This window comes from Cnephaeus nilssonii, assembly GCF_951640355.1.
Source record: "Cnephaeus nilssonii genome assembly, chromosome: 10".
NCBI lineage: Eukaryota > Metazoa > Chordata > Mammalia > Chiroptera > Vespertilionidae > Cnephaeus > Cnephaeus nilssonii.
This window is the reverse complement of record NC_137081.1, coordinates 54,028,703-54,052,985: the sequence shown is the minus strand read 5'-3', so window position 1 is coordinate 54,052,985 and position 24,283 is coordinate 54,028,703. Positions and strand designations below refer to the sequence as shown.

The 24,283-nt window shown below is 40.0% G+C and overlaps 1 protein-coding gene across 5 annotated transcripts in view; it reads left to right on the top strand.

The window, feature by feature from the left end:
* The window catches only part of TANK (TRAF family member associated NFKB activator), a 97,572-nt gene extending 77,094 nt beyond the window's left edge, over positions 1-20,478 (top strand). For 4 of the 5 annotated variants that reach the window (XM_079782687.1, XM_079782688.1, XM_079782686.1 and 1 more), the window contains 4 exons: positions 8,637-8,713; positions 9,372-9,487; positions 15,732-16,312; positions 19,931-20,478. In XM_079782687.1, the coding sequence (XP_079638813.1) occupies positions 8,637-8,713; positions 9,372-9,487; positions 15,732-16,312; positions 19,931-20,110 (954 nt within the window). In that variant the 3' untranslated portion in view covers positions 20,111-20,478. Of the gene's footprint in view, positions 1-8,636; positions 8,714-9,371; positions 9,488-10,286; positions 10,406-15,731; positions 16,313-19,930 lie in introns of those variants that run through there. The other variant, XR_013814106.1, reaches the window with a different exon arrangement.
* Positions 20,479-24,283: the final 3,805 nt, after the last annotated feature.

Genomic DNA, 24,283 nt, shown 5'->3' with positions numbered 1-24,283 from the left:
GTTCAGCATTTCCAAACTAGTACTTGGAACAGTTTATGTTAAGTATTTTAAGTTTTAGTACCTCAAGACAAATTTATTTGTGAGTGACTTAATGTTTAAAATCTCCTGAAGCATAATGTTCAAAGTTCCCTTGCTTTCTTTTTTTTTTTTTTGTATTTAACGTTTTAATTTTCTCTCTAAAGTGTTTTATTTTTTTTAAATCTTTACTATTCAGATTATTACAGATGTTCCTCTTTTTTCTCCCCATTGCTCCCCTCCACCCAGTTCCCACCCCACCCCAGGCCCTCGCCCCCCACTGTCCTCATCCATAGGTGTAAGATCTTTGTCCGATCTCTTCCCGCACCCCCCAGACCCTCTTCTCCCGAGAATTGTCAGTCCACTCCCTTTCCATGCCCCTGATTCTATTACATTCACCAGTTCATCAGATTTTTTAGAATCACTTGTTGATAGATATGTATTTGTTGTTACTTTGTTGTTCATAATTTTTTATCTTTACCTTTTTCTTCTTCTTCCTCCTCTTCTTTTTTTTTTTAAATATATTTTATTGATTTTTTACAGAGAGGAAGAGAGAGGGATAGACAGTTAGAAACATCGATGAGAGAGAAACATCGATCAGCTGCCTCTTGCACACCCCCCACTGAGGATGTGCCCGCAACCAAGATACATGCCCTTGACCGGAATCGAACCTGGGACCCTTGAGTCCGCAGGCCGACGCTCTATCCACTGAGCCAAACCGGTTTCGGCTCCTCCTCTTCTTAAAGAATACCCATCAGCATTTCATATAATACTAGAGGCCCGTTGCAGGAAGATTCCTGCAAGAACAGGGCTTCCTGCGGCCTGAACGCTACCGCCAACACCCCCCCCCCCCCCGCACGCGCTTTCCCTCCCGCCGCTGCCGCCCTGTGCTTTCCCTTCCCTTCCGCCGCTGCTGCCCCCCACCCCACGCTTTCCCTCCCACCGCCACCCCGTGTTTTCTTTACTGCCACTGCCGCTGCCTCTGCCCCGTGCTTTCCCTCCCACTGCTGCCCACTCCCCACCTGCGCTTTCCCTCCCGCTGCCACCGCCACCCTGCTTTCCGCTTTTCCTTCTTCTTCCTTCTATGCCAGTGATGGGCAACCTTTTGAGCTTGGTGTGTCAAACTTCACCAAAAAACTGAGCATAACTCAGGTAGTGTGTCACTTTGAGGGAAAAACTAACTCCAAGACTCTAGTCGTAAATGTTTCATCCTCAGGAGCAGCAAATGTTTCATCCTCGGCATGCGGCTGCATGTCATCAGAAATGGCTACACGTGTCAGTGCTGACACGCGTGTCATAGGTTCGCCATCACTGCTCTATGCTGTCTTCAGTCTTCACTCCATGTCTGCATATGCAAATTAACCGCCATCTTTGTTGGGTAAATTTGCATACTCTAATTGGCTGGTGGGCGTAGTGGAGTGATGGTCAATTTGCATGTTTCTCTTTTATTAGTGTAGATTGGTTTGGTGGTGATGAACTCCTTTAGCTTTTTCTTATCTGGAAGCTCTTTATCTGACCTTCAATTCTGAATGATAGTTTTGCTGGGTGGAATAATCTTGGTTGTAGGTTCTTGCTATTCATCACTTTGAATATTTCTTGCCACTCCTTTCTGGCTTGCATAATTTCTGTTGAGAAATCAGCTGACAGTCATATGGGTACTCTCTTGTAGGTAACTAACTGCTTTTCTCTTGCTGCTTTTAATATTCTCTCTTTGTCTTTTGCCCTTGGCATTTTAATTATGTTGTGTCTTGGTGTGGTCCTCTTTGGATTCCTCTTGTTTGGGGTTCTCTGCACTTCCTGGACTTGTAAGTCTATTTCTTTCACCAGGTGGAGGAAGTTTTCTGTCATTATTTCTTCAAATAGGTTTTCAATATCTTGCTCTCTCTCTTCTTCTGGCACCCCCATAATTTGTATGTTGGTATGCTTGAAGTTGTCCCAGAGGCTCCTTACACTATCTTAATTTTTTTGGATTCTTTTTTCTTTTTGCTTTTCCGGTTGGGTGTTTTTTGCTTCCTCGTATTTCAAATCTCTGACTTGATTCTTGGGATCCTCTAGTCTACTGTTGAATCTCTGTATATTATTCTTAATTTCAGTCAGTGTATGCTTATTTTCTGACTGGTCCTTTTCCTTTTTTTTTTTTTTTTTTTTTTTTTGGCATTCTCACTAAGATCCTTGAAGATCTCACTAAGTTCCTCGGATTTTTCTAGAAGATTCTTAAGTAACCATATAACCATGGTTTTGAACTCTATATCCAGTATTTTGCTTTCTTCCATTTGTTTTATTTGTGACATGTTTCTTTGTCTCTGCATTTTGGCTGCTTCCTTGTGTTTGTTTCTATGTATTGGTTAGCTGCTAAGTCTCCTTGAGTTGATAGAGTGGCCTTGTGTAATAGGTGTCCTATAAGGCCCCGTGGCTCAGCCTTCCCAATCACCTCAGGTGGACACTGTTGGTGCATCCCTTTGTGGGCTGTATGCAAAGTCTTGTTGTAGTTAAGCCTTGATTGCTGTTGGTATCACTGGGAGGAATTGATCTCCAGGCCAACTGGCTGTGAGGACCAGTTGTGTCTACAATGGAAGAGCTGCTGTGCAGGAGACACCCTTATGGGGCAGAACTTGCTTCAGAGGGGCTTTGGTACTCACTGAGTCTGCCCCTTGAGTGTGTCACTTATGGATGTGAAGAGTTGTAATCCAGTATGGTCTCACTGTGACTACTGTGTACACCAGCTCTTGGATCTCCAAGGAGGTGCAAAGTCAGCCACTGCCTGGGGCCACCCAGCAGGAGCTACAGAGAGATCTGCAGATTGCTCCTCTTTGTATTGGGTTTGAAAGTGCCCAGATGAGGCCCAGCTGTGAAGGAAGGCAGGCTGTTGCTGGTGCGGCCTTGGGCCTTCTTTTGATAGCTTTGGGGCTCCCTGACCCAGCTGCTGCCCGTTTGACAGGTTTTAGGTTGAGAAAAGACAGGCCATTCATATGCAAAAGCCACTGTGCACAGCTTGGGTGGGGTTTTAAATTGAGTGGAGAGAGGTCTCCAGGACTCTCCATGGCGGAGCAAAGAGCAATGGCTGCCAGTCAGCCCTGCACTGGGGAGGTCCCAGCACAGGAACAATGACCGTTTCGAGCACCTTCATATGAAAGAAAGCCGCCTTTGTGTCCCTGCCACGATGCCAGACAGTCCAGTTTCTCCCGTATGTGTCTGGGTCCCCCAGAGTCTCACCCGGAACTGGAGTTCAGAGCAAGTGGGAGCTTGTATCTCCCTCCTGATTAAAAAAGCAGCACACCCGAGTGCCAGCCCGTTCCACACCTCTCCACTTCCTACCAGACTCAATGCACTTTCTTCTTTACCTCTCTGGTTGTAGTACTTCCACTCAGCCAGCTTTCCTGTGGTTCTGGACAATAGTTGTTCTGTCTTTTAGTTGTAATTTTGATGTGGTTGCAAGAGGCAGCAACTACAGCTATTTACCTATGCTGCCATCTTGGTTCTCTCCCTTTCTTTCTTTTCTTTTTTTTTTTTTAATATATTTTATTTATTTTTTTCAGAGAGGAAGGGAGAGGGATAGAGAGTTAGAAACATCAATGAAAGAGAAACATCAATCAACTGCCTCCTGCACACCCCCCACTGGGGATGTGCCCGCAACCAAGGTACATGCCCTTGACCGGAATCGAATCTGGGACCCTTCAGTCCTCAGGCGGACGCTCTATCCACTGAGCCAAACCGGTTAGGGCTCTCGCTTGCTTTCTTATTTGAAGTTGTAATGACTTCAACTTCCTGCAATGCAGAATCCATTTGTATAATATTGAGAGTAGAAAGGAAAATACAAGTTATCTCTTCTAATGTGTACTTCCTCTCTGGGATGCTCAACAAACTGAGAAATCTTCATTAAGATAATTTAGCATTGAAAAGAAATTCTGAGTTTCTGAAAAAGTGTTAGAGTTGCCATTGACTATACTAATCCTAAATCCTTTAAAAAAATAAATGATCATTTTCAGAAAATTGTGTCAATGGAAAATACTACATCCATTCTAGGTTAACCCTACTTGTCTTTTCTTTTTCTTTCTTTCTTTTTTTTTTTTTTTTGAACGGAACTAACATGTCAAAAGGTGCCTTTTAAAAATTTTTTCTTGGGGTGTTGGGGACCTAAAATTTTTACTTGAAATATATCAACAGGTTTATTTGGTGTTAATCATAAAGGGGGAAGTACATTGCTTAGAACAATCAGTAATACTTTTCTTCAAAAATAATAGTAAGCAGAGCTGTATTTCTAACTCCAAAGAATAGTAAAAATTCCTCAGAGTGAGTCCTTCCTTATCCCCTGCCAGTACACCCAAGGAATCTTTTCCAGATAAATTCATCCACACCAGTAATCAAATCTTAACATCATAGAAATAAGTTGACATTAGTTATTTGAGAAGGCAAAGATTTATCATACTTTTCCTACATCTTCTCCCCTTTTAAAGCTTCTTTAGCATCAGAAGCAGTTATTCCTAATTTATATAAAAATCATCAGTAATTTGACAATTGAAATAGTCTTTATCACTTTCTGTAACTGCCTTCATTTTTAGGTTCAAATTACAGAGTATTTCTTTTTGTTTTTTTCTAGCTCCTAATGAAATAATTGTTTTTCATATCGAGAACTTATAGTAGTAAATTTTTAAAAGAGATTAGTTGTTCCATTGAATTTAATTACATATTTTATTATGATTTGTTTAACATGTCAAATGTTTCTGTTCTCTTAATATTACTTCACATTTTGTTGATATAGATTTAATATAATATTTTTAAAGTTTAGCATCCTGAATGGTAAGCATGTGACCTTTCTTCCTAATCCACACTAAAAGGTATTGCATATTATAATTGCACATAGCACTAAAGAAAAATTTGCCACTTTTAAAAACAAATTGTGAATGTGAAAATGTTTTCTGAGTGACTATTTTATAAGCTCAATGAAGCAATTTTAATCCAGAAGAAAACATTCATAAATGTTCGTCAGACAAAAAGTATGCATCAGGAAATGATCTTTAAAAACCTATTTGAAGAAATAATGACAGAAAATTTCCCCCACCTGGTGAAAGAAATAGACTTACAAGTCCAGGAAGCGCAGAGAACCCCAAACAAAAGGAATCCAAAGAGGACCACACCAAGACACATGATGATTAAAATGCCAAAAGCAAAAGACAAAGAGAGAATATTAAAAGCAGTAAGAGAAAAACAGTTAGTTACCTACAAGGGAGCACCCATACGATTGTCAGCTGATTTCTCAACAGAAACTATGCAGGCCAGAAAGGAGTGGCAAGAAATATTCAAAGTGTTGAATAGCAAGAACCTACAACTAAGATTACCCAGCAGAACTATCATTCAGAATTGAAGGGCAGATAAAGAGCTTCACAGATAAGAAAAAGCTAAAGGAGTTCATCACCGCCAAACCAGTATTATTTGAAATGCTGAAAGGTATTTTTTAAGAAGAGGAAGAAGAAAAAGGTAAAGATAAAAATTATGAACAACAGCCCTGGCCGGTTTGGCTCAGTGGATAGAGCATCGGCCTGTGGACTCAAGGGTCCCAGGTTCGATTAGGGTCAAGGGCAGGTACCTTGGTTGTGGGCACATCCCCAGTAGGGAGTGTGAAGGAGGCAGCTGATCAATGTTTCTAACTCTCTATCCCTCTTCCTTCCTCTCTGTAAAAAATCAATAAAATATATTTTTAAAAAAATTATGAACAACAAATACATATCTATCAACAAGTGAATCTAAAAATCAAGTGAATAAAAAATCTGATGAACAGAATAATCTGGTGAATATAATAGAATCAGGGGCATAGAAATGGAGTGGACTGACAATCCTCGGGGGGAAGGGGGTGTGGGGGTGCAGGAAGAGACTGGACAAAAATCACGCACCTATGGATGAGGACAGTGGGGGGTAAAAAAGAGCAACAACAGTAATAATCTGAACAATAAAGAATTTTTTTTTAAAAGTATGTAGCAGGAAATGATCTTTATTTTACCTCAGTCTGACTAATAAAGAGGGAATATGCAAATTGACCATCACACCATAACAAGATGGCTGTGCCCACATCGGAGGCTGAGTTCCCATAACGAGCCTTAACAAGCAATCACCAGGGACCTGAGACTGCATGGCGCTGGGCCGGGACAGGGAACCTGAGGCTGCGCCCCTCCGCCTGGTGGGGCTTGACAGGGGAACTCAGGCCGCGCCCCCCGCCCCAGCACCAGGCGGGGGACTTCAGGCTGCGTCCCCCCCCTTCCCCGGCACCAGGCTGGGGGACTTCAGGCTGTGCCCCCCACCTTGCAGGGCTTGACGGGGGATTTCAGGGTGCACCCCCCACCCCAGCGCTGGGTGGAGGACCTGAGGCTGTGCCCCCTAACCTGGAGCCATGCCGGAAGACCTGAGGCTGTGCACCCCCAGCCTGGGCCAGGGGACCTCAGACCGCGCCCCTGACTCCAGGCCATGTGACCTGAGGCCGTGCCCTCCCACCTGGCGGGGCTTGACAGGGGTGGGGCCGGCCGGGTCTGGGTCTCCCATGATTTTGAGGCGCATGTGGGTGGGCAGAGCCTTGACTCTGGTTCTTGTGGCATGCCCCCGACTCTTGACAGAAGGAAGATTTTCATATACATTTTACTAATTTTCTTTCATCTCTGACACTTCTATTATAGAGAAAGAGCAAATGGCAATATTAAAATATTTTCTCTAATTCCCTTTTAATGTGCATAAATTTTGTGCACCGGGTCACTAGTATAATACATAAAATCATAAATTGGGTTGCCAAGATTTTATTTTACTAATTACTAAAGTAATACTCTACTTTAGAAATGTTAAGCAAACACTGGTATTTAGGAATGTATATTAGAAAAGCTGGAAAATATCAATATATATAAAAGCCCTGCAACCGAACAGCGGAATGACCAGAACAACCAGTTGACCAGTCACTATGACGCACACTGACCACGAGGGGGCAGACGCTCAATGCAGGAGCTGCCCTCTGGTGGTCAGTGTGCGCTCCCACAGTGGGAGTGCCACTTGGCTGACCGGGATGAGCAGCTACTCCCGCAGCAGAAGCAACCACTAGCAGGCTCAGGGTGAGGCCAAGTCTCTGCACCTATCAAATACCTGAGACAATCCAGACTCTGGCCTGACCCCACCAGCTGATGCAGGCCCCCTAAGGTGTGTTCTGGAAAGAGTGTGGGGAGCTGGCATAGGCAGATGGCAAGAGGGGACGTGACTGTGGAACCCCTGGGGAGGCTGTCCTTATGGGTGAGGATCCTGGAGCACGGCTACCCTGAACATCCCCAAAGGTCTCACCGACCTGGCATCACACATCAAGGACATTCACCAAGTGGCTGTGGGGTGCAAAGCTCTCTGCCAGGTTCCTCCAGGACACAGAACCCGCCTTTACCCAAGACATTACCCTGAAATATCAGCTCAGACTAATTTCCTCATTCAGCAGCCGCCCAGAGGGTGGGCCCACAGCCACTCAGCTGACTGGGATGAGCAGTGCTCCTGCAGCTGGCCTATCCCCACAGGCCACACCCCCCACCAGTGCACAAATCCATGCACTGGGTCTCTAGTATATTATAAAAAGCAGGAAAAGTAGAGCAATACACTGAAATAAATTGGAGAAGATATTAATTTTAAGAAAAACAGGAATCAAGTCTTTCTTAAAGAACAAATGAGACTCCTATGAAATTGAAAGAACTTTTTGAAAAGCAAGATTAAAAGGAGATATACTCAGATGATAAGAAACAGTGATGTAAAATCACATAAAAGCTACGATGACCTTAACTGAATAAAATCTTTAAAGTCACTAAAAATAAATGTCCACTGGTTTGAACTTAAATTTAAGTCCTTAACCATTTTGTCTGAATTATAATTTATGATTGTATATTACTACTTCACATCTTGGAATTTGTCAGTTTATAGCTTTATAAGGCACACAAAGTTTTTTAGGTATGATTGCAAATATTTTTAAAATCTAAACCATACAATACATGATTATATCACATTTTTCAATGTTGACTTTTAAATGTCAGAATAAATGTAATACCAGTGTAAGCCACAGGGTGGGAGTGAAAGGCAAGGACTTTGTTAAAGAAGCTTAAATACATAAATTGCTCTATCTTTAAAATGCTTGTTAAATGTAAGGAGCTGTTGCTTGGTTTCTTCCTCTAATACAGCTGCATTCCCCAGCAAAGAATATATAACAAAATACAGACATTGATTTAAATGTATGGGCTAGTGGAAAAGAAGTGTATACACACACACACACACACACACACACACACACATTTTCTCCGCCTAAACTTTCTGGTCCTTTCAGGTGCTACTAGTGATCAGAGTAGCAATTTTGATCAATAGGTGGGTCTGAGGAAATTTCTTGAATTATCAGTATTGGAAATAATTGAACAGAAATACTTTGTCTTCATCCTATTTTTCTACCTTTGTTTTCCTTTTCCCCTTATTTTCATTTAAAGGGGGGGAAAGTCTATTATATATCTATAAGCTACCTAAACTTATTTTTCAATGAGGAATTTAAATTTTCCATTGTGTTTTTTGTTAACCCATTCTCATTTGAGTTTAGAAGCAATTTAAAGTGTTAATTATTTTGTATCTCTAAGGAAAGAAGACAAGAGGTTTCTTCTCCTAGAAAAGAAACTTCACCAAGGAGTTTTGACATTCCTTTATTCCATGAAAGGTAGTTCTATATCTCTTTTTTTGCCAACTCTGAAAATTATAAATGTTAAAGTATATTTTTACTTACATATTTTGTAAATATTAGCAGTTGTAAGAAAATAGCAGCCTCTTAGAACTACAAAAGACTAATCCAGGTCTCCTGAATGTGAAAATAACCTAAATAAGTTAGACAATTTAGAGCAGAGGTGAATCTAAAAATTGAATTTTCTAAAGCATTAGTATTTTATATTAAGAATTTCTAGAACAGCTATTATAGCCACATTGTTTTATACAATGGCTCTTAATGTGAACTTTATCAAAGTAAGGAATATTTAATTTTCTTCTACTTAAGAAGCTTACAGAGAACAAAAGTCAATGCATTAATATTTCTAATGTGTGAATGAGACAGCCAGCATAAGTGTGATTTATGAGTAAGTACATATGTTAGTCTGCCCTACCTTTATGTATTAGAACTTGTCATTTTTCACTTACTTTGTGCCTGGCTCTCCAAACATTAGAATTATTTTTGGGGATATTTTCTAGGAATTGAAAACATTTTTTAACTTTAACTTTTCAGTAATTATTTTATGATACATAAATATGTGCTATATAACTTTAATTATGATTAAAGAATATTTGAAGAAATATCCTTAAATTTTTAAATATTGATTTATTTTTAGGAGTTATATAGAGAAGACTTTCTGGGATCTGAAAGAAGAATTTCATAGAATATGCATGCTAGCAAAAGCTCAAAAAGACCACTTAAGCAAACTTAATGTCCCAGCCACTGCAGCTGGTAAGGTTTGACTTAATGTAATATTAATATTATTGATAATATTAATTTTATTGGTTGAAATTTCTTTTTTATTATGGAAATATTTTAAGTGCTCTTTATGTTTTGTCATGTATAATTTTATGTAATTTCTTGGCTTTTTCCCTCTATTTTGTGTGTGATACATATAGTAGATTAAATTGAATGACATAATTACTAATCATCTTAATGAGAAGTTTCACCTTGGAAAAAGTACAAAATAAATATAGGGTATATCTCTCATAGTTTTTAGTTGCTTTTCTGGAGTCTTATAAAACATTAATTTATATGTTAGTAAGCAATCTTATAACTGCACTAATCCTTTGCACTCACTTGCTTTTTTCTCGATTCCTTTATTCTACTCGGGATTTAATTTTTTAAATACCCCAGATTTTACAAAGCGCGGCAGTGGAATAAAAAACTGGAGTTTCTTTTCATACAAACTTATTTATTTAATGTAAGAAAAGCCCAAATAAAGGAGGAGGGATTGAGGGAGGGAAGGGATGGGCTACCGATGCTAACCGTGTCGAGTCACACTCGACATCCGAGTGCAAAAGGCTAACATATATGAGCTGAGTTACATTATAACATCAGCTTTGTTTTTAACTTCTGTCTGAAAGTTAATTGAACACTATAGATAGATGCTTGTAATTTGGTTTGAAAAGTAAACATTACACATTTTGTGAGGCCAGTTCTGTTGGAGGCACAAAGTACAAACTTAGTATTAAAAATAACTTAAAAGGAACATCTGTTTTACACGTGTTGCGGTGTTTTTTTTTAAAAGCTCCACCCTTTGCTAAAACCTCAGACTGGCTTCCTGGTGTTTGCATCAGTAGTTCATATGAATAGCAAAATTCTGGGGATTGAACCTGGCTACCAAGCACCTATGTAAACAAAAGGAAGGTAAACTGATCAGTTATGATAAATTCTCCTTTACCCTTGTGATTTGAGATATTCTGTATGCAATTTCCAAGAGGTGTGATTTACAGTTTTCACTCTGAAAGATGTTGCAGCAGTGCTAACACCCCTTTAATTAAAGATCACTTTCCATTTCTTATAGCTCTTATATCTATGCTATTTAAAAGTCATTCTGTAGTGTAAATTCACTTTTGCTTACTACTGCCATTTTATTTTCAGAAAAAGGACACCATGTTGTGTTGGAAAAACAAAACAGTCTTTGTAGATAGACATAATGTATTGCTTCTCCTCTCTTCTTACCTCTCCAAAGTAATTTTTTCATCTTAATTTTTGTCATGTTTGTTAGAGATTGATTAATCTGTGCCAACTAAAAACACTAGGTACTTATGAAGCGAAAGAATTATTTTTACTTAAAATATACTAGCTATAGCCCTAACCGGTTTGGTTCAATGGATAGAGCGTCAGCCTGCAGACTGAAGGGTCCCAGGTTCAATTCCCGTCAAGGGCATGTACCTTGGTTGTGGGCTCCTCCCCAGTAGGAGGTGTGCAGGAAGCAGCTGATCAATGTTTCTCTCTCATTGATCTTCTTCTCTGTAAAAAATCAATGAAAAAATATTTTTTTAATTTCTTTATTGATTAAGGTATTACATATGTGTCCTTATTCCCCCATAACCCCCCACCTCCCATTCATGCCCCTACCCCCCTGTTGTCTGTGTCCATTGATTAGGCTTATATGCATGCATATAAATCTTTTGGTTGATCTCTCCCCTTACCCGCACCTTCCCCTACCTTCCCTGAGGTTTGACGTTCTTATTGCCAAAAATATATTTTAAAAATATATATATACTAGCTATAGAGAAGTAGTACCTGGAATTCATAAACATGCTTTTTTGAACATTAACATCTTATCAAAACATTGAAATGGTGATATATTCATTGGCCTTACCACATTATCAATGGCTTAATACTTTGACCATTTTTAAATTGCACAGGTCTAAATCTAGTATGTATCTGTCAACTAGAACACTGAGTGTTTAACTTCAATTTCTTCCCCATTAAAGCTGCTTCCTAACATTATTCTTACGCTTTATATTAACTATCACAAATAATAAATATAACATTATTCTTGAAATGTTTTAATTCTGTTGTGCCACAGATTCCACTGAAGTTTTGCTGGGTCCAAACAGAAACCAAAATATCAAATATTGGGCTGTTGACAGTAGTAGATCAAAAGGGGAAAGAAAAAAAAAGAAATGTTTTGGAAAAAGATGTCTAGGCATGTTTTTCAAGGATAAAACACTATTTTGAAAAAGCATAAAGGAACTATTTCAAATGTGATTTGCATAATACATCTGAACAAAGTACATTTAATGTTATTGTCCCTGTGTTTCTTTTGTTAACATTTGATTTTTACTTTTAAATAAACATATAATTCGTGAAAATTGCTGTTAGTAGACTTGTTTGTTTCCTTTTTATTACTTTCGTTTCCTTTTCACCCACATATGGCAATAGCCCTGAGAAGGAATAAAGATAAAATGTATATTTAAGCAAATGTAGCTTCAAAAAAAGCACTATTTGATGGAAAGGAAGGTTCTATTTCAGTGGAGATTGGAGCAAAAGAATAATTGGATTAGAGGGTCATAAACAACCATCGGATTTTTTATTTTGGCGATATACAAGTTAAACTGTAAAATAGTCTCAGTGGACAGCCTGTACTTTTAAATTTTAAAAATGTAAAAATATTTCTTATTTTATATTTTTCCCCTGCAATAATAAGTTTTCTTGAACTAAACAAAATAGAAAAGCAATTTGCTCACCTGATCATGTTTCTCAGTACACTGTTAGTGCTTTATTGTACCTTATTTGAGTTTTAAGTTTTCTAAACTTGGATTTCTAGAAGCCTTAAGAATCTTAAGTTTAAATTTTTTAAATTGATTTCAGAGAGAAAAAGAGAGGGAGAAAGAGATAGGAACATCAATGATGAGAGAGAATCATTGATCAGCTGCCTCCTGCACACCCACACTGGGGATCTAGCCCACAACCTGGGCATGTGCCCTGACCAAGAATGGAACTGTGACCTCCTAGTTCATAGGTCAACGCTCAACCACTGAGCCATGTGGGCTGGGCTAAATTGTTTGGGGTTTTTTGTTGTTGTTTTTTTGTAGAAAGTAACTTTCATTGCTTGAGCAGATTAATTCAGAAGATTTTTTTTTTTAATGTGACTGATCTATGCCAGGTAGCTATGCTGAAAGAAATAACTGCTTTAATACAGCTGTTTGGGTTTTTCGTGTTTTGTTCACAGGGAGGGTAGGAAAAGAAATTCACAGCACATTTCTGTCATTTTGTTGACTCTGTGTATGGAAACTGGCATGTTCAACTTAGCATAATGGTCCAGAGCACAGGCTCTAGACTTAGGTTGCCTGGGTCCCAGTGCCACATCTCGCACTCATCCATGAGCCAAGTGCCTTGGAATTACCTCTCCATGCATGCCTCCTTTCCTCATTGGTAAAGTGGGGATAATATAGTATCTACCACGTGATTATTTTGAATATTAAATGAATTTGTGTATATACAATTATTATAATAATGCATAGCACATAGAAGCACTGTTAATGTTGGCATTATCAGCAATAGCAGACTCTTCTTGTTACAGTCATTTTGATAAGTGTTTCTTCCTTCTCAGGTGATACAGAATTTGGGTGCTTAACTGTTGGTTTTCCTTATTATTTGCAATTAGCAAGTATAATCTACAAAGGAAGTACTGTTTCCTAGAATTTCTTGCCACTCTTAAATGTACTACTAGGAAAATGACTACTTGAGAGTTAATGGACTTTAAGAACCTCAACAGACAAAGAAATCTTGCTAAACAATTGAGCTTGATCTCAATTACTGTACCACTCCTAGGCCAGATTTTCTAGTAAATGTAGATTCTTATACCTAGTTCTGTGGGGAAGAGAATACAGATTCATTCAGAATGCATTTATTGAGGGCCTACTATGTGCCAGGCACTGGGCAAGGTACTGGGAATAGTGGAAAACAAAACATAGTTTAGAACCTTAAGAAACCTACAGAGTGTTTAGTCCGCAGAGCACCTGAGTCATGCCTAAACCAGTCTTGGGAAGCCAGAAGAGCCATCAAGATAAATTAATATTTAAGCCAAGGAATGAAAAGCAAATAAGAATTAGACAAAGAGTAGTGGATTGGGACACCGGGTAGTCTACACAACATGTGCAAAAACCACAAAAGAAGAGAGCATATCTATTTTGGAGCACTCTACCAAAGTTCACTATAGCCAGAGTAAGATGTGAGACAGGTATAGTGAATATGAGAGAGTGGAGAGATGACTAGGGGCTGGGGATCATGGAGAGCCATGAAAAGGTTTTATTAGGAAGGTAATAGGACCAGATGTGCACTTTAGAAACATTAAGGCGGTAGGGAGTGGGGGATGTAGAGAATGGATTAAATATGAGATAAATTTAGAGGCAGGGAAGCAGTTCAAAGGCTATTATAATAATCTAACAAGAGAAGGTGGTTTGTATTAAAAAAATATAAAAGGTATATAACAGAGGGACCAAACAGTTGGATTATTGAAATGTAATTTGCTATGAGACGGCAAAGACCCAAGAGGAGGGAAGGAACTGACATTTGTTAAGTATCTATTAACCTGGATAGATACTGTGCAAGGTTCTTTGTACAACTGTCTGTTTAAATCAGCATCCAAAATTGGTCAATTTTCCATTTGTGAATGTACAACTTCATTGATATTTACCTTGTTAAAGTGATAATCGTTTTTAATTTTTATTGTTTGCCCATTTAATGAAAATACTAGTATGTTATCAACTTCCAACCTCACTGCCTTCTTGAAGTAACATTGTAGAGCATAATGGAGCCTTTTCTAATGTCTCAGGGTCATCAACATGGAGAGCGCTTTGATCATTGTTTTTTTGTTTTGGGTTGTTTGTTTTTTCATTGAAAAATGTAGCCCCTGCTGGCCCTAAACAAGACTAGTGTTTTCTGAGTTCTTATATCTGCTTTTTAGTTTTTCTTGTCTCCTCTCCTGCCTTCAGCTCTTGTTGACAAGTATATCTGCCTTCAACAACTCATATGCATACCTTTTAATATGCTGCTTCTAACCAGCTATGAGCCAGGGCAGTGGTTGGCAAACTGCGGCTCGCGAGCCACATGCGGCTCTTTGGCCCCTTGAGTTTTTAGCAAAGGCCAGCTTAGGAGTACCCTAATTAAGTTAATAACAATGTACCTACCTATATAGTTTAAGTTTAAAAAATTTGGCTCTCAAAAGAAATTTCAATCGTTGTACTGTTGATATTTGGCTCTGTTGACTAATGAGTTTGCTGACCACTGAGCTAGGGAAACATCATCAAGCTTATTAGAATAAATCTAAAATGAGAATAAGAGCAAAACGCATATATCTGTGGAGCTTGAAACTCTAATTCTAACTCCTGAGAAGCTCCATTTACTTACTTTTTAGCTTTGCCTAAGTCCTAGAGAGCTGGAATGGTTGGACAAGTGACTTCTAGGTAAATGAGCTACAGAGGCCCTGGTATCTATCTACCTGATGTCTACCTGTTATCTACAGAGGCCTTTGTTTTAAATCTATAAGATGAGATTTTATATATTCATATATAATTTTCTGTACCCGCATTCCAAAATTTCATCCTTCTTTTGCCTCTACACTCTTCTTTCTCCCCAATCCCCACCTCCTCCTCCACCACTCTCTCACATAGATTATTGAGAGTAGACAATGGCTAAATAGATTGGTGATATACTGTCACACAGTGATATTAGGGGAAATGAATGACCTAATTATATAGATTTTTAATCTGTAGTGTGTGTGTGTGTGTGTGTGTGTGTGTGTGTGTGTGTGTAATCTTGTAAGGATTTTCCCTTTTAACAAGGTATTTGTCTAATAAGCAAGCTCGCAGTTGCAGCTTCTCTTCCTGACAAAATGTTTAAATGTATACATTACAAGCAAACGTTTTTTGGTTGTTTTTTTTTTTTAAGTGTAGAAGAGTAGAACTGTGAACAAGATGCAAAGCTTACAGCAAAAGACCTGGGGAAAAAAAGACAAAGCAGTTAAACTGCAGCTAATAAGCATGTTCCAGTTCACCCACCAGAAAATGCTAATATTTCTGTGTAAAACGGTAGCAAATGTAAAAAATCACAGTTGTCTTCAGTTCCTATAAAAACCAATAGAAAAAAATAATGTTCATCTGTCCAAGGCTAATTGAATTCAGATTTTTAAGAATGATTGGAATATGACTGTTTTCCTTGTGTGTTCTTTTCTCTGCAGAAACACAGTGCTCGGTGCCTATACAGTGTACGGATAAAGCAGATAAACAAGAAGCGCTGTTTGAGCCTCAGGCTAACGATGATATAAATAGAAGTGCATCCTGCATCACATCTGTCACACCAAGAGGACTGGGCCAAGATGAAGAAGACACCTCCTTTGAATCACTTTCTAAATTCAATGTCAAGTTTCCACCTATGGACAGTGACTCTACTTTCTTGCATAGCACTCCAGAAAGACCCAACGTCCTTGGTCCTGCCACGTCTGAGGCTGTGTGCCAGGATAAATTCAATATCGATATCAGAGACGACCCAGGAAACTTTGCTAAAACAGAAGAAACTTTATTTGAAATTCAGAGAGTTGACCCCATAGCTTCAGCTATACAAAACCTTAAAACAACTGACAATACAGAATCCTCAAATCTTGTAAACACTTGTATCAGGACCACTCTGGATAGAGCTCCGTGTTTGCCACCTGGAGACCATAATACATTGTATGTAAATACATTACCACTTGAGGACCTGTCTCATACACCTTTTCCTTCACTTGATTCCCCAGGAAAAGCTATCCGAGGACCACAGCAGGTAACGTTTTTGCATTAACAAGTATATTATGTGTGGACACACATTTTGCCAAACAGGCACAGATATGCATCTCTTTCAGATTATCGGACATCCTTTTAAACTAATGACTAACCAATTTAAGCTCCCAATAAAAGATCCAAGCTCTATAATAAATGATATGAAATTATTAAAGATGAATATGGGAAAGCTCTATTATAAAGTACCTTAAAACTTACGGCACGTTTTAAAATACACGTAAGCCTTATCCATATCGAGCATGTGTCACTTTCTTAGTCCCTTTACAGAGCTCTTTCACTCAGCATCAGTGTTATAATAGGATTCTTTTTTAAATTTCATACTGTGAAACAAATGGTATTTCTCTATTTAACAGTTTGTATAGATCATACTCATCTCTACAAGAATCTGTAATGTTTCATAAGTAAATAATTGCATTACATATTCCCATTTATCAAAATAAGTAATCTATCTTTCAACTAATAATCCTATTACATTCTCAATTATGCAGTGCATAGATTTGTACAGTTCAGTTTTGGTTTTGGTTTCTAATCTGGCACTGAACATGCAGCCTAACATATTTTTAATAGTCTCTGCATATATATGATTTTAATTAAATACTTTAATGTTCCTAAAACTCGAGGACTTCTTAATGCCCCCCTATCCACTCCTACCATCTTTTTTATTCAGGTACTATTACAGGATAATTTTTTTAGTTAAAAAAAAAAGTTATTAATGCCTGAAGGCAAGTGAAAATATATAATTGTTAAAATAAACAGACACTCATGAAAATACAGATTGGTGTAAATGTCTATATAACTTGCAGACATTTGTTTGATTTCTCTTTGTCTTAAACAACTTGATGAATAATACCCTTTGGCTTTGTAAGTACTCTGATAGGTTATAGACTTTTAAATCAGCATACAAAGGATGCAATAGCCAAGCTGTGGTATATTTTAGTAGTGAGGAAAATTAGGCATCTCTGACAATAAAATTTAATTAAAACTCACTTATGTTCTACTTTGTACCTTATTTCATATCATAGTCTTAGTGATAAGTTACTACTAAATGAAGCAAATTAAGCAATTTCATTTATTGCAAGTAGAATTCCTGTGGAGCTGTGAAATGCATCAGTTCTAATGCTTGTTACTTTTTTCTCCATTATATTTCTTGCTTGTTCTTTTACTAGCTAGTTAGCCTGTGCATTCATGTTTCAGTAGATGGCACCCTGCATTGTGCATTTGCTTTCTATGATAGAGCAGGGAAACAGCTGGTATGTGATTACAACTTGATGGAAAAGTATTCAGCTTAAAAAATGCAGGAGAATTGGTGTTGAGCTGTCACAAGACACAGTGCATAAGGTTAGATAATTGATATTTTGTCAGGAAAGGCAAAATTAGTTTGTTTTAAAGGCCATGGTCCAGTTTAGGATTGAAAAACTATTTCTTAAGATGGGTTTTTTTTAAATATTTTTCTATTTTATTTGTATTAATAAAGCTAGTATGATAAATACAAAATTCTTGAGTTGAAATAACAGAGGAGCAAAATTGTGGTTACATCTTTCAAATTTTTACTTTTTATCAATCATTATTACTGAACACTTTTTTAATACGTTCAGCTGTCATTACAAAATCTACAATATATCTTGCTTATTTTTCCTCTGTGTGACTTTCTTTTCTTCCAACTTTTGCTGAGTCAGTCATTGGGACCCCATCGGAATTTTATGAGATCAAATCTTAATAGCTCCTAACAAAGATAAATACGGATTTTGAAGATAAATTGCAGTAGAAGATTGGCTCACCAAATTGAGAAACTAAATTGCTTCTAAGTCTGTTTCTTAGTATTTTATAGATCTTAATAGTAATTATTTTAGCATGCCTTTTTTATTTATATCTAAATCAATTTCCCATTAGGGTGGTAGGTAGTAATCAATTGTACTTTTTGTTTAAACTGCAAGCAGTAAAATTTAAATCTAGCTAACTAGACATTTGCTTATATACTCAAAATTATTACTGCTTCTTTATCATGAAAAAGTTTTTTTCAAAAATTATTTCAAAATGTATGTTTCAGATATTACTGTTTTATGTAATAAAATTACCACTTCTCACAAAAGAAATTGAGTCAGTGTTATTATTAGCTCTCCATACTATCTAAATGTTTCAACTAGTGATGCATATACTGTTTTTGTAAATGATTGGCTAACTAGAATGAAAGAGATTGATTGAGGGAATGAAAACTAACACTGTATTAGATGTTGAACTAGGCTATTACTTTAAAAACATATTCGTAATAGGAGCACAAAGGTGTCTCTTTAAATTGACTTTTTGAGGTGATTTTCCTCAAACTATCAGAATTTAGGTATGTCAAGGTAATTCATCTATGCAAGGTAAGACAGCAAGTTTAAAAAATAATTTGGCTTGCAACACTTTAGGAAAATAAGATAGTCCAATCAACAAGTATTTATTGCGCACCTCCTATGGAGCTAAAAGGCTTTTCCTTGCCCTTCTAGTATTTTTTTTTTTACAAATAAATTCAGTTATTTAAGGGTGTTTATGTGCTGCTTATAGTTTTATTGAATTACAATTTTCTATAAGTCTTTAATTAGGTAACTATTAACAGGTTTCACTTTATTCAGCCACTAAAAGGAATAAAGAAGGCCAGACTATGCACTATATAACAGGAGCAAAATAAGAAAGAATAAATCAGGTGTTAGATTTTGTTGAATGATTAAATATTTGTGTGTTTTCTTTATATATATATATATATATATATATATATATATATATATATATATACACACACACACACACACACACACATATATTTTTTTTTTCCAGAGAGGAAGGGAATGGGAGAGAGAGAAACACCAGTGATGAGAGAGAATCATTGATTGGCTGCCTCCTGCATGCCCCCCGCCGGGGATTGACCCCCCACAACCCGGGTATGTGCCCTTGACTGGAATCAAACCTGGGACCCTTCAGTCAGCAGGCTGACACTCTATCCACTGAGCCAAACCAGCTAGAGCTAAATGTTTGTGATTTTAAAAAAACAAATAACCAATGGAATTTGTTTAGTAGTTTCAAAGAAAAAAACTTTTCAAAAATGAAAAAAAATTGCATATAATTTATTCATTATGTATTTGTTTATAGGTAGTGAAATTTGAATTTTTCTTCATCACAATGCATGTATATATACATATTATGTCTAGTGGACTATGTATTATTATTAATTAATTAGGCCCTATAATTTAAGGTTTCTATTGTAAAATAGAAAAGGTAGAATTTAATTTTTAAAGTCTCAGTTATTAACTTGTTCTAAAACTACTGCCTTTGTGGTACTGGTATTAAAATATGCTGGTGTTAAAGTTGGAAGATTTTTAAATATGTGAAGATAAAGTACATGAAAGTGTATTTTAAGTGATTTTTTAATCACAGTTTAGTTGTACCCCTTACGAAAAAGAGAATTGAGTCATGTCTCACGCTAACTTTATGGAAAGGTAATTTGCTTTCATATTAGGGAATTCATATATATGCACATACCCATTCAAACTATTTGAATTTGAAATTCAATGAAAATTGATTTTAAATACAAATAACAGGAAATGTTTTTCTTTGTTTCCTGCAGCCTGTTTGGAAACCCTTTCCTAAACAAGACAGTGATTTATCATCGGTACTAAGTCGCACAGGCTCAGAACTGCATATACCTCGAGTATGTGAATTCTGTCACGAAGTTCTCCCGCCATCCATTACTTCCATGGGGGATTTCCTCCGGCATCTTAATTCACACTTTAATGAGGAGACTTAAGACGCATTTGAAAACAGACATATCACGGTTCTATGTGATGATTTGGGGTTTGTAATACTGTAGATACTTGATTGCAAAGTTAGTTCAAGATCATTTATTGAAAAATCACAGATATTTGAATTTTTTCTAAACTTATATTGTAACCCTCCTTTATTATCTTTTAAAAGATCAAATTGCAGTTGATTGTGTTCATGTTTACAGTGTTTATTACCATAATTCAAAATTATGTATGTGACTTACAGAATTGTATGACCATAATTTATGTATGCTTCAACTATCTAAGCTTATTGCTTGGAATCCTAGTTATATCTATTGAATTTGGTGATGTCAAATGTTTCATTTGTTTTCATTAAAATTTTTAAATTATTTGTGCTCTATGTGATGTTCTTTTTTAATAAACCTATAATAGAAAATAGCAGACAACATGAGCATCTAAATACAAAATCTAAGACATTTGTTGCCCAGTGATAAAATCACTAGTAAAACTATTTAAACACTTTAGATTTTTTTAAATAATATACTTGGTTTTAATTTTTTCGGTGTAGCTACATGATGAAATGAATTAAGTATTTAAAGAGTTACTTATATAGTGATCATTAATGTGTTCTTTGTTCCTGAGTAACAAAATGTAAAGGAAATAAAACACATTTTTGGGAAGTTTATAAAATGCATGTTTTATTTCCAGTAACTTGTTAGAAGAGTGATACCAGATCAGGTGATATTTTATTACAAATAGTAGCTCACTTGAATTTTTAAATTACTTTTCAAACTAACTAAAGAAACATGTATTTAATGGGAGGGAGCAAATGTAAAGCTATCCATATTTATTAATTTATATTAGTAATATTCACATTCTTGTTGATAAATTTGTTACTCATTGTTAGAGCCTGGTTGATAGCCACTGGAAGACATTTGAGAAGATACCAGTTCAGAAGGCTGCAAAATGTTTAAAATGATGCTTCCCCTCATTTCCTTCCCTGTAATTCTTTTAGGTTTCTCTTCCCTCCCTCCCCACCCCCAATTTTTTAAAATGGTTGAGGCATGACTTACATTTTATGAAGTAAACATTGATTTGCAACTCTCAAAACAGAAATTTAAGCCTTCTTTGGAACATGTGTTTGGAAAAGCTGGAGGGTTTAGGATGAGGGAATTGGAGCAGGCCCCTGTGCCACAGTGAAGAGCCTTAACTTGAGGAAGGATGAGAGCAGTGCCTCAACTTCTCAGGGTGCCAAGCACATCACACTGACATCTTCCTCACCAAGGTGACATAGTGGTTATTAGGTATTCACTGTGAAGGTGTCTGAGGCATGTACATCTTTCATTGCCACTGGGTCTGAATGGAAATGCCTAGACAATTATCCCAGTCTCCCCCTCCCCCCCAACCTCCACCCACCCAGCCTCCCCTCTCCCTTCTCCCACCCCATACACACACACACACACACAAAATTAAAAATAAAAACACTCCAGTGAGTACCAGCCAGAATATACCACTGTACCTATCGCGAAAGGGGATTCTTTTTCTTTCTCCTTTTCTGGGAGAGGAAAGCCCCTCTCCCACAGTTGACACCTAGACTACTGACAACCCACAGAGAGTACAGCCCAGAACGTGACTCCAATGACCGTGAGCCGCTGACCCCTCCTCACTCTTTTCCCACGTCCACCGCGTGTGTAGAAAGAGCGGGGAGCCCTCGTTTCCTTTTGGGTCCTGGGACTACCAACTTCTGCGGGACAAAAGCCCCCTGGGGCCCCGCGGGAGGCGGCCTGGAGAACGGGCTCCTTCGGGCGCTGCAGGGGCGGCGCTGGCTGCAGCGTCAGGTGGAGTGGGCGCCCTCCAGGCCTCCCCTCTGTCTCTGATGACTGAGTCGTGCAGGGGCTGCGTCTTGACATCTGCTAAGCGTGGCCGGGTAAGAACAGCTCCCAGGTAAAAAAGCTGCACACGCGAAACGCTGAGTCTGAAAAAAACACCCCCGCCGAGGCGAGGCAGTTGTGAGCGGGAAGCCTGAGAAGTGGGAGGTGAATGTCCTCGGGAGGGCCCCCCGGCGCAGCTTTCCCCGGAGGCTGAGGCTGCTGCCAGCGGGGACATCTGCTTTCTTACACTCCCGCCCGGCTCACCCCGCCCCCTCAGCCCGGGTGGCGTGGTTATTTTACCAACACGGGGGGGAGGGAGAGCTCGAGGAGGTAGAACGGGGGTGGGTGGGAGCTCGGGAGCTGTTCTGCCCACTCCCCCACGTCCCCTCCTTTTTCTTTCACATCTTTTAACCTTCAAGGTAAAGACTTTATAAATGTGAACGACGAGCGCGTCCGCCGGCTCCGAGGCCCGCCTTCTGCCCGCGGGGCTCGCGGGTGCGGGGCCTCGCCCTTCCTTCTCTCCACCCTCCCCGGGGTCGGGCCGGGCTCCGGCGGTTCCGCGGGGCCGGCCGGGAGCGCCCAGCCCGTGGCGCCTTCTCTCCCGGCTGCTGCCGCGACAGCTGCTGGCGGCCGCGGTAATTAGCCTGTCAGTGCTCGTTAGAGGGAGCGGGGAGCGCACGCTGCTGACAGCAGATTCCGAGACTCCCCGCTCTGTGCCTCTCTAAGAGATCTTTAGAGCATTAATTGAGGTCTCCCCAGCTCGCCTCTCCCGTCCCTCGCCCAACTCCTCCCTTCCCCCAAAAAAATGTCTTCAGGAGAAGAGAATGCTCTCCGCGTGGAAGCGGTGTTTCCCGCAAAACCGCCAGTCCGCCTCCGACTCACGCACACGCACATCCTGTGTTATATCTACATAGAGGTGCACACACGTACACGCGGAAGGGTGACTCGGCGGGGGCCTCGTCCAAATAGGAACCAGATTGCATTTAAAATAATAATAATAATAATAATAATAATAATAAATACCCTAAGAAGGAAGGGGGGGGGAGGTAGGGAAGCAGAAGTCGGGAAGAAAAGAGAAAAGCAGCAGGCTGATTACGAGGTGTCAAAACTGCCAGGAGCAAGAAGGTGATAGCAATCAGGGGTGAGAAGAGTGCGGCATTCGTGCGGGGCAACTAATTATCCGTCTCATTTGAGAAGAGCAGCATTTGAGGCAGCAGCGTTCGCCTGCTGAACGGTGACAGATTGGCGCGGAGGAGAGGGGAGGTGTTAAAACAATGGAGCCGGGCGCGCGAGCGCTGCTGCATGCTAATCAGCCCTCCCTCCGCCTGCCTGCCGCGCTCCCGCCTTCCGCCGGCCGCCCTCCTCCGCGCGCCCTCCTCCCGCCCGCGGCGCTCCCTCCTTTCCGCGGCCCGCGCCGCCGCCGCCGCCCGCTTCCCGCTCCCTCGCTTTCCCGCGCGCCCTTCCCGCCGCTGGCCAGTGGGACCCAGCCGCCGCCACCGCGTCCCCCGCGGCCCAGCGCCCCGTGCATCCCCCCGCGGGCGCCGTTCGCTGGCCCGGGCCGCGGAGGCCACCCGGGCCGGTGCGCCTGGGGCCCGGCCTGACCCGGGGCCCGGGGTCGCGGTGCCACGTCTGGGAGAAGAGGACGCGACCCTGCGTGGCCGCGCGCACTCGCTTTCCGCGGGTGGATTGCACGCGTTGGGCAGCGAACGGGCGCCTGAGCGAATTCAGGAAGGGCCGGGGGCGGGCAGGGGGAGACAGTAGGGGCCAGAACAACAAAGAAGGCCCCTGGACCGACGGCAGACCCCGGATCGGGCCCCAGAGCGGTTGCCACTAACACAGGCCTCCCGCCGCCCCCAGCCCGCCCGGGAGCAGCGGCCTGCAAAGTCGCCCTGGTTCCTTGATCTCCCGCAGACCCCAAAACCTTTCTCCCCTCCCCCGCTTCCCCAGCGCAGGTCAGGACTATGCTAACACACGATTTAGGAAGCCCAGAAGGAAGACAAACAGGCCTGTGCTCCCAAGGCTGAGCCTCCTGACCCAAGACTAGGCTATAAGGAGCTTCTAGACCCCTCGGAGAAGCACCATTAAACTGCCCTGGGTGAGCTAAAGCCCTTAAGAAACCGGCCACCCACCCTCTACCTCGGAGTCTTGGAGGCCTGAAGGGGTCAGGATTGCTGGCTCTGAGCTCTGGCCTGAGAGAAGTTGGTCAAAACATCAGGGCTGTGGCTGCCTCTGGACCGAGAATCCATCAGAACCTGAGGCCCAGGACCTGTGGTTTGGGATATAATTTCCTCCTACTTTTTGAGTTTAAAAGCTGATTGTTGAGCT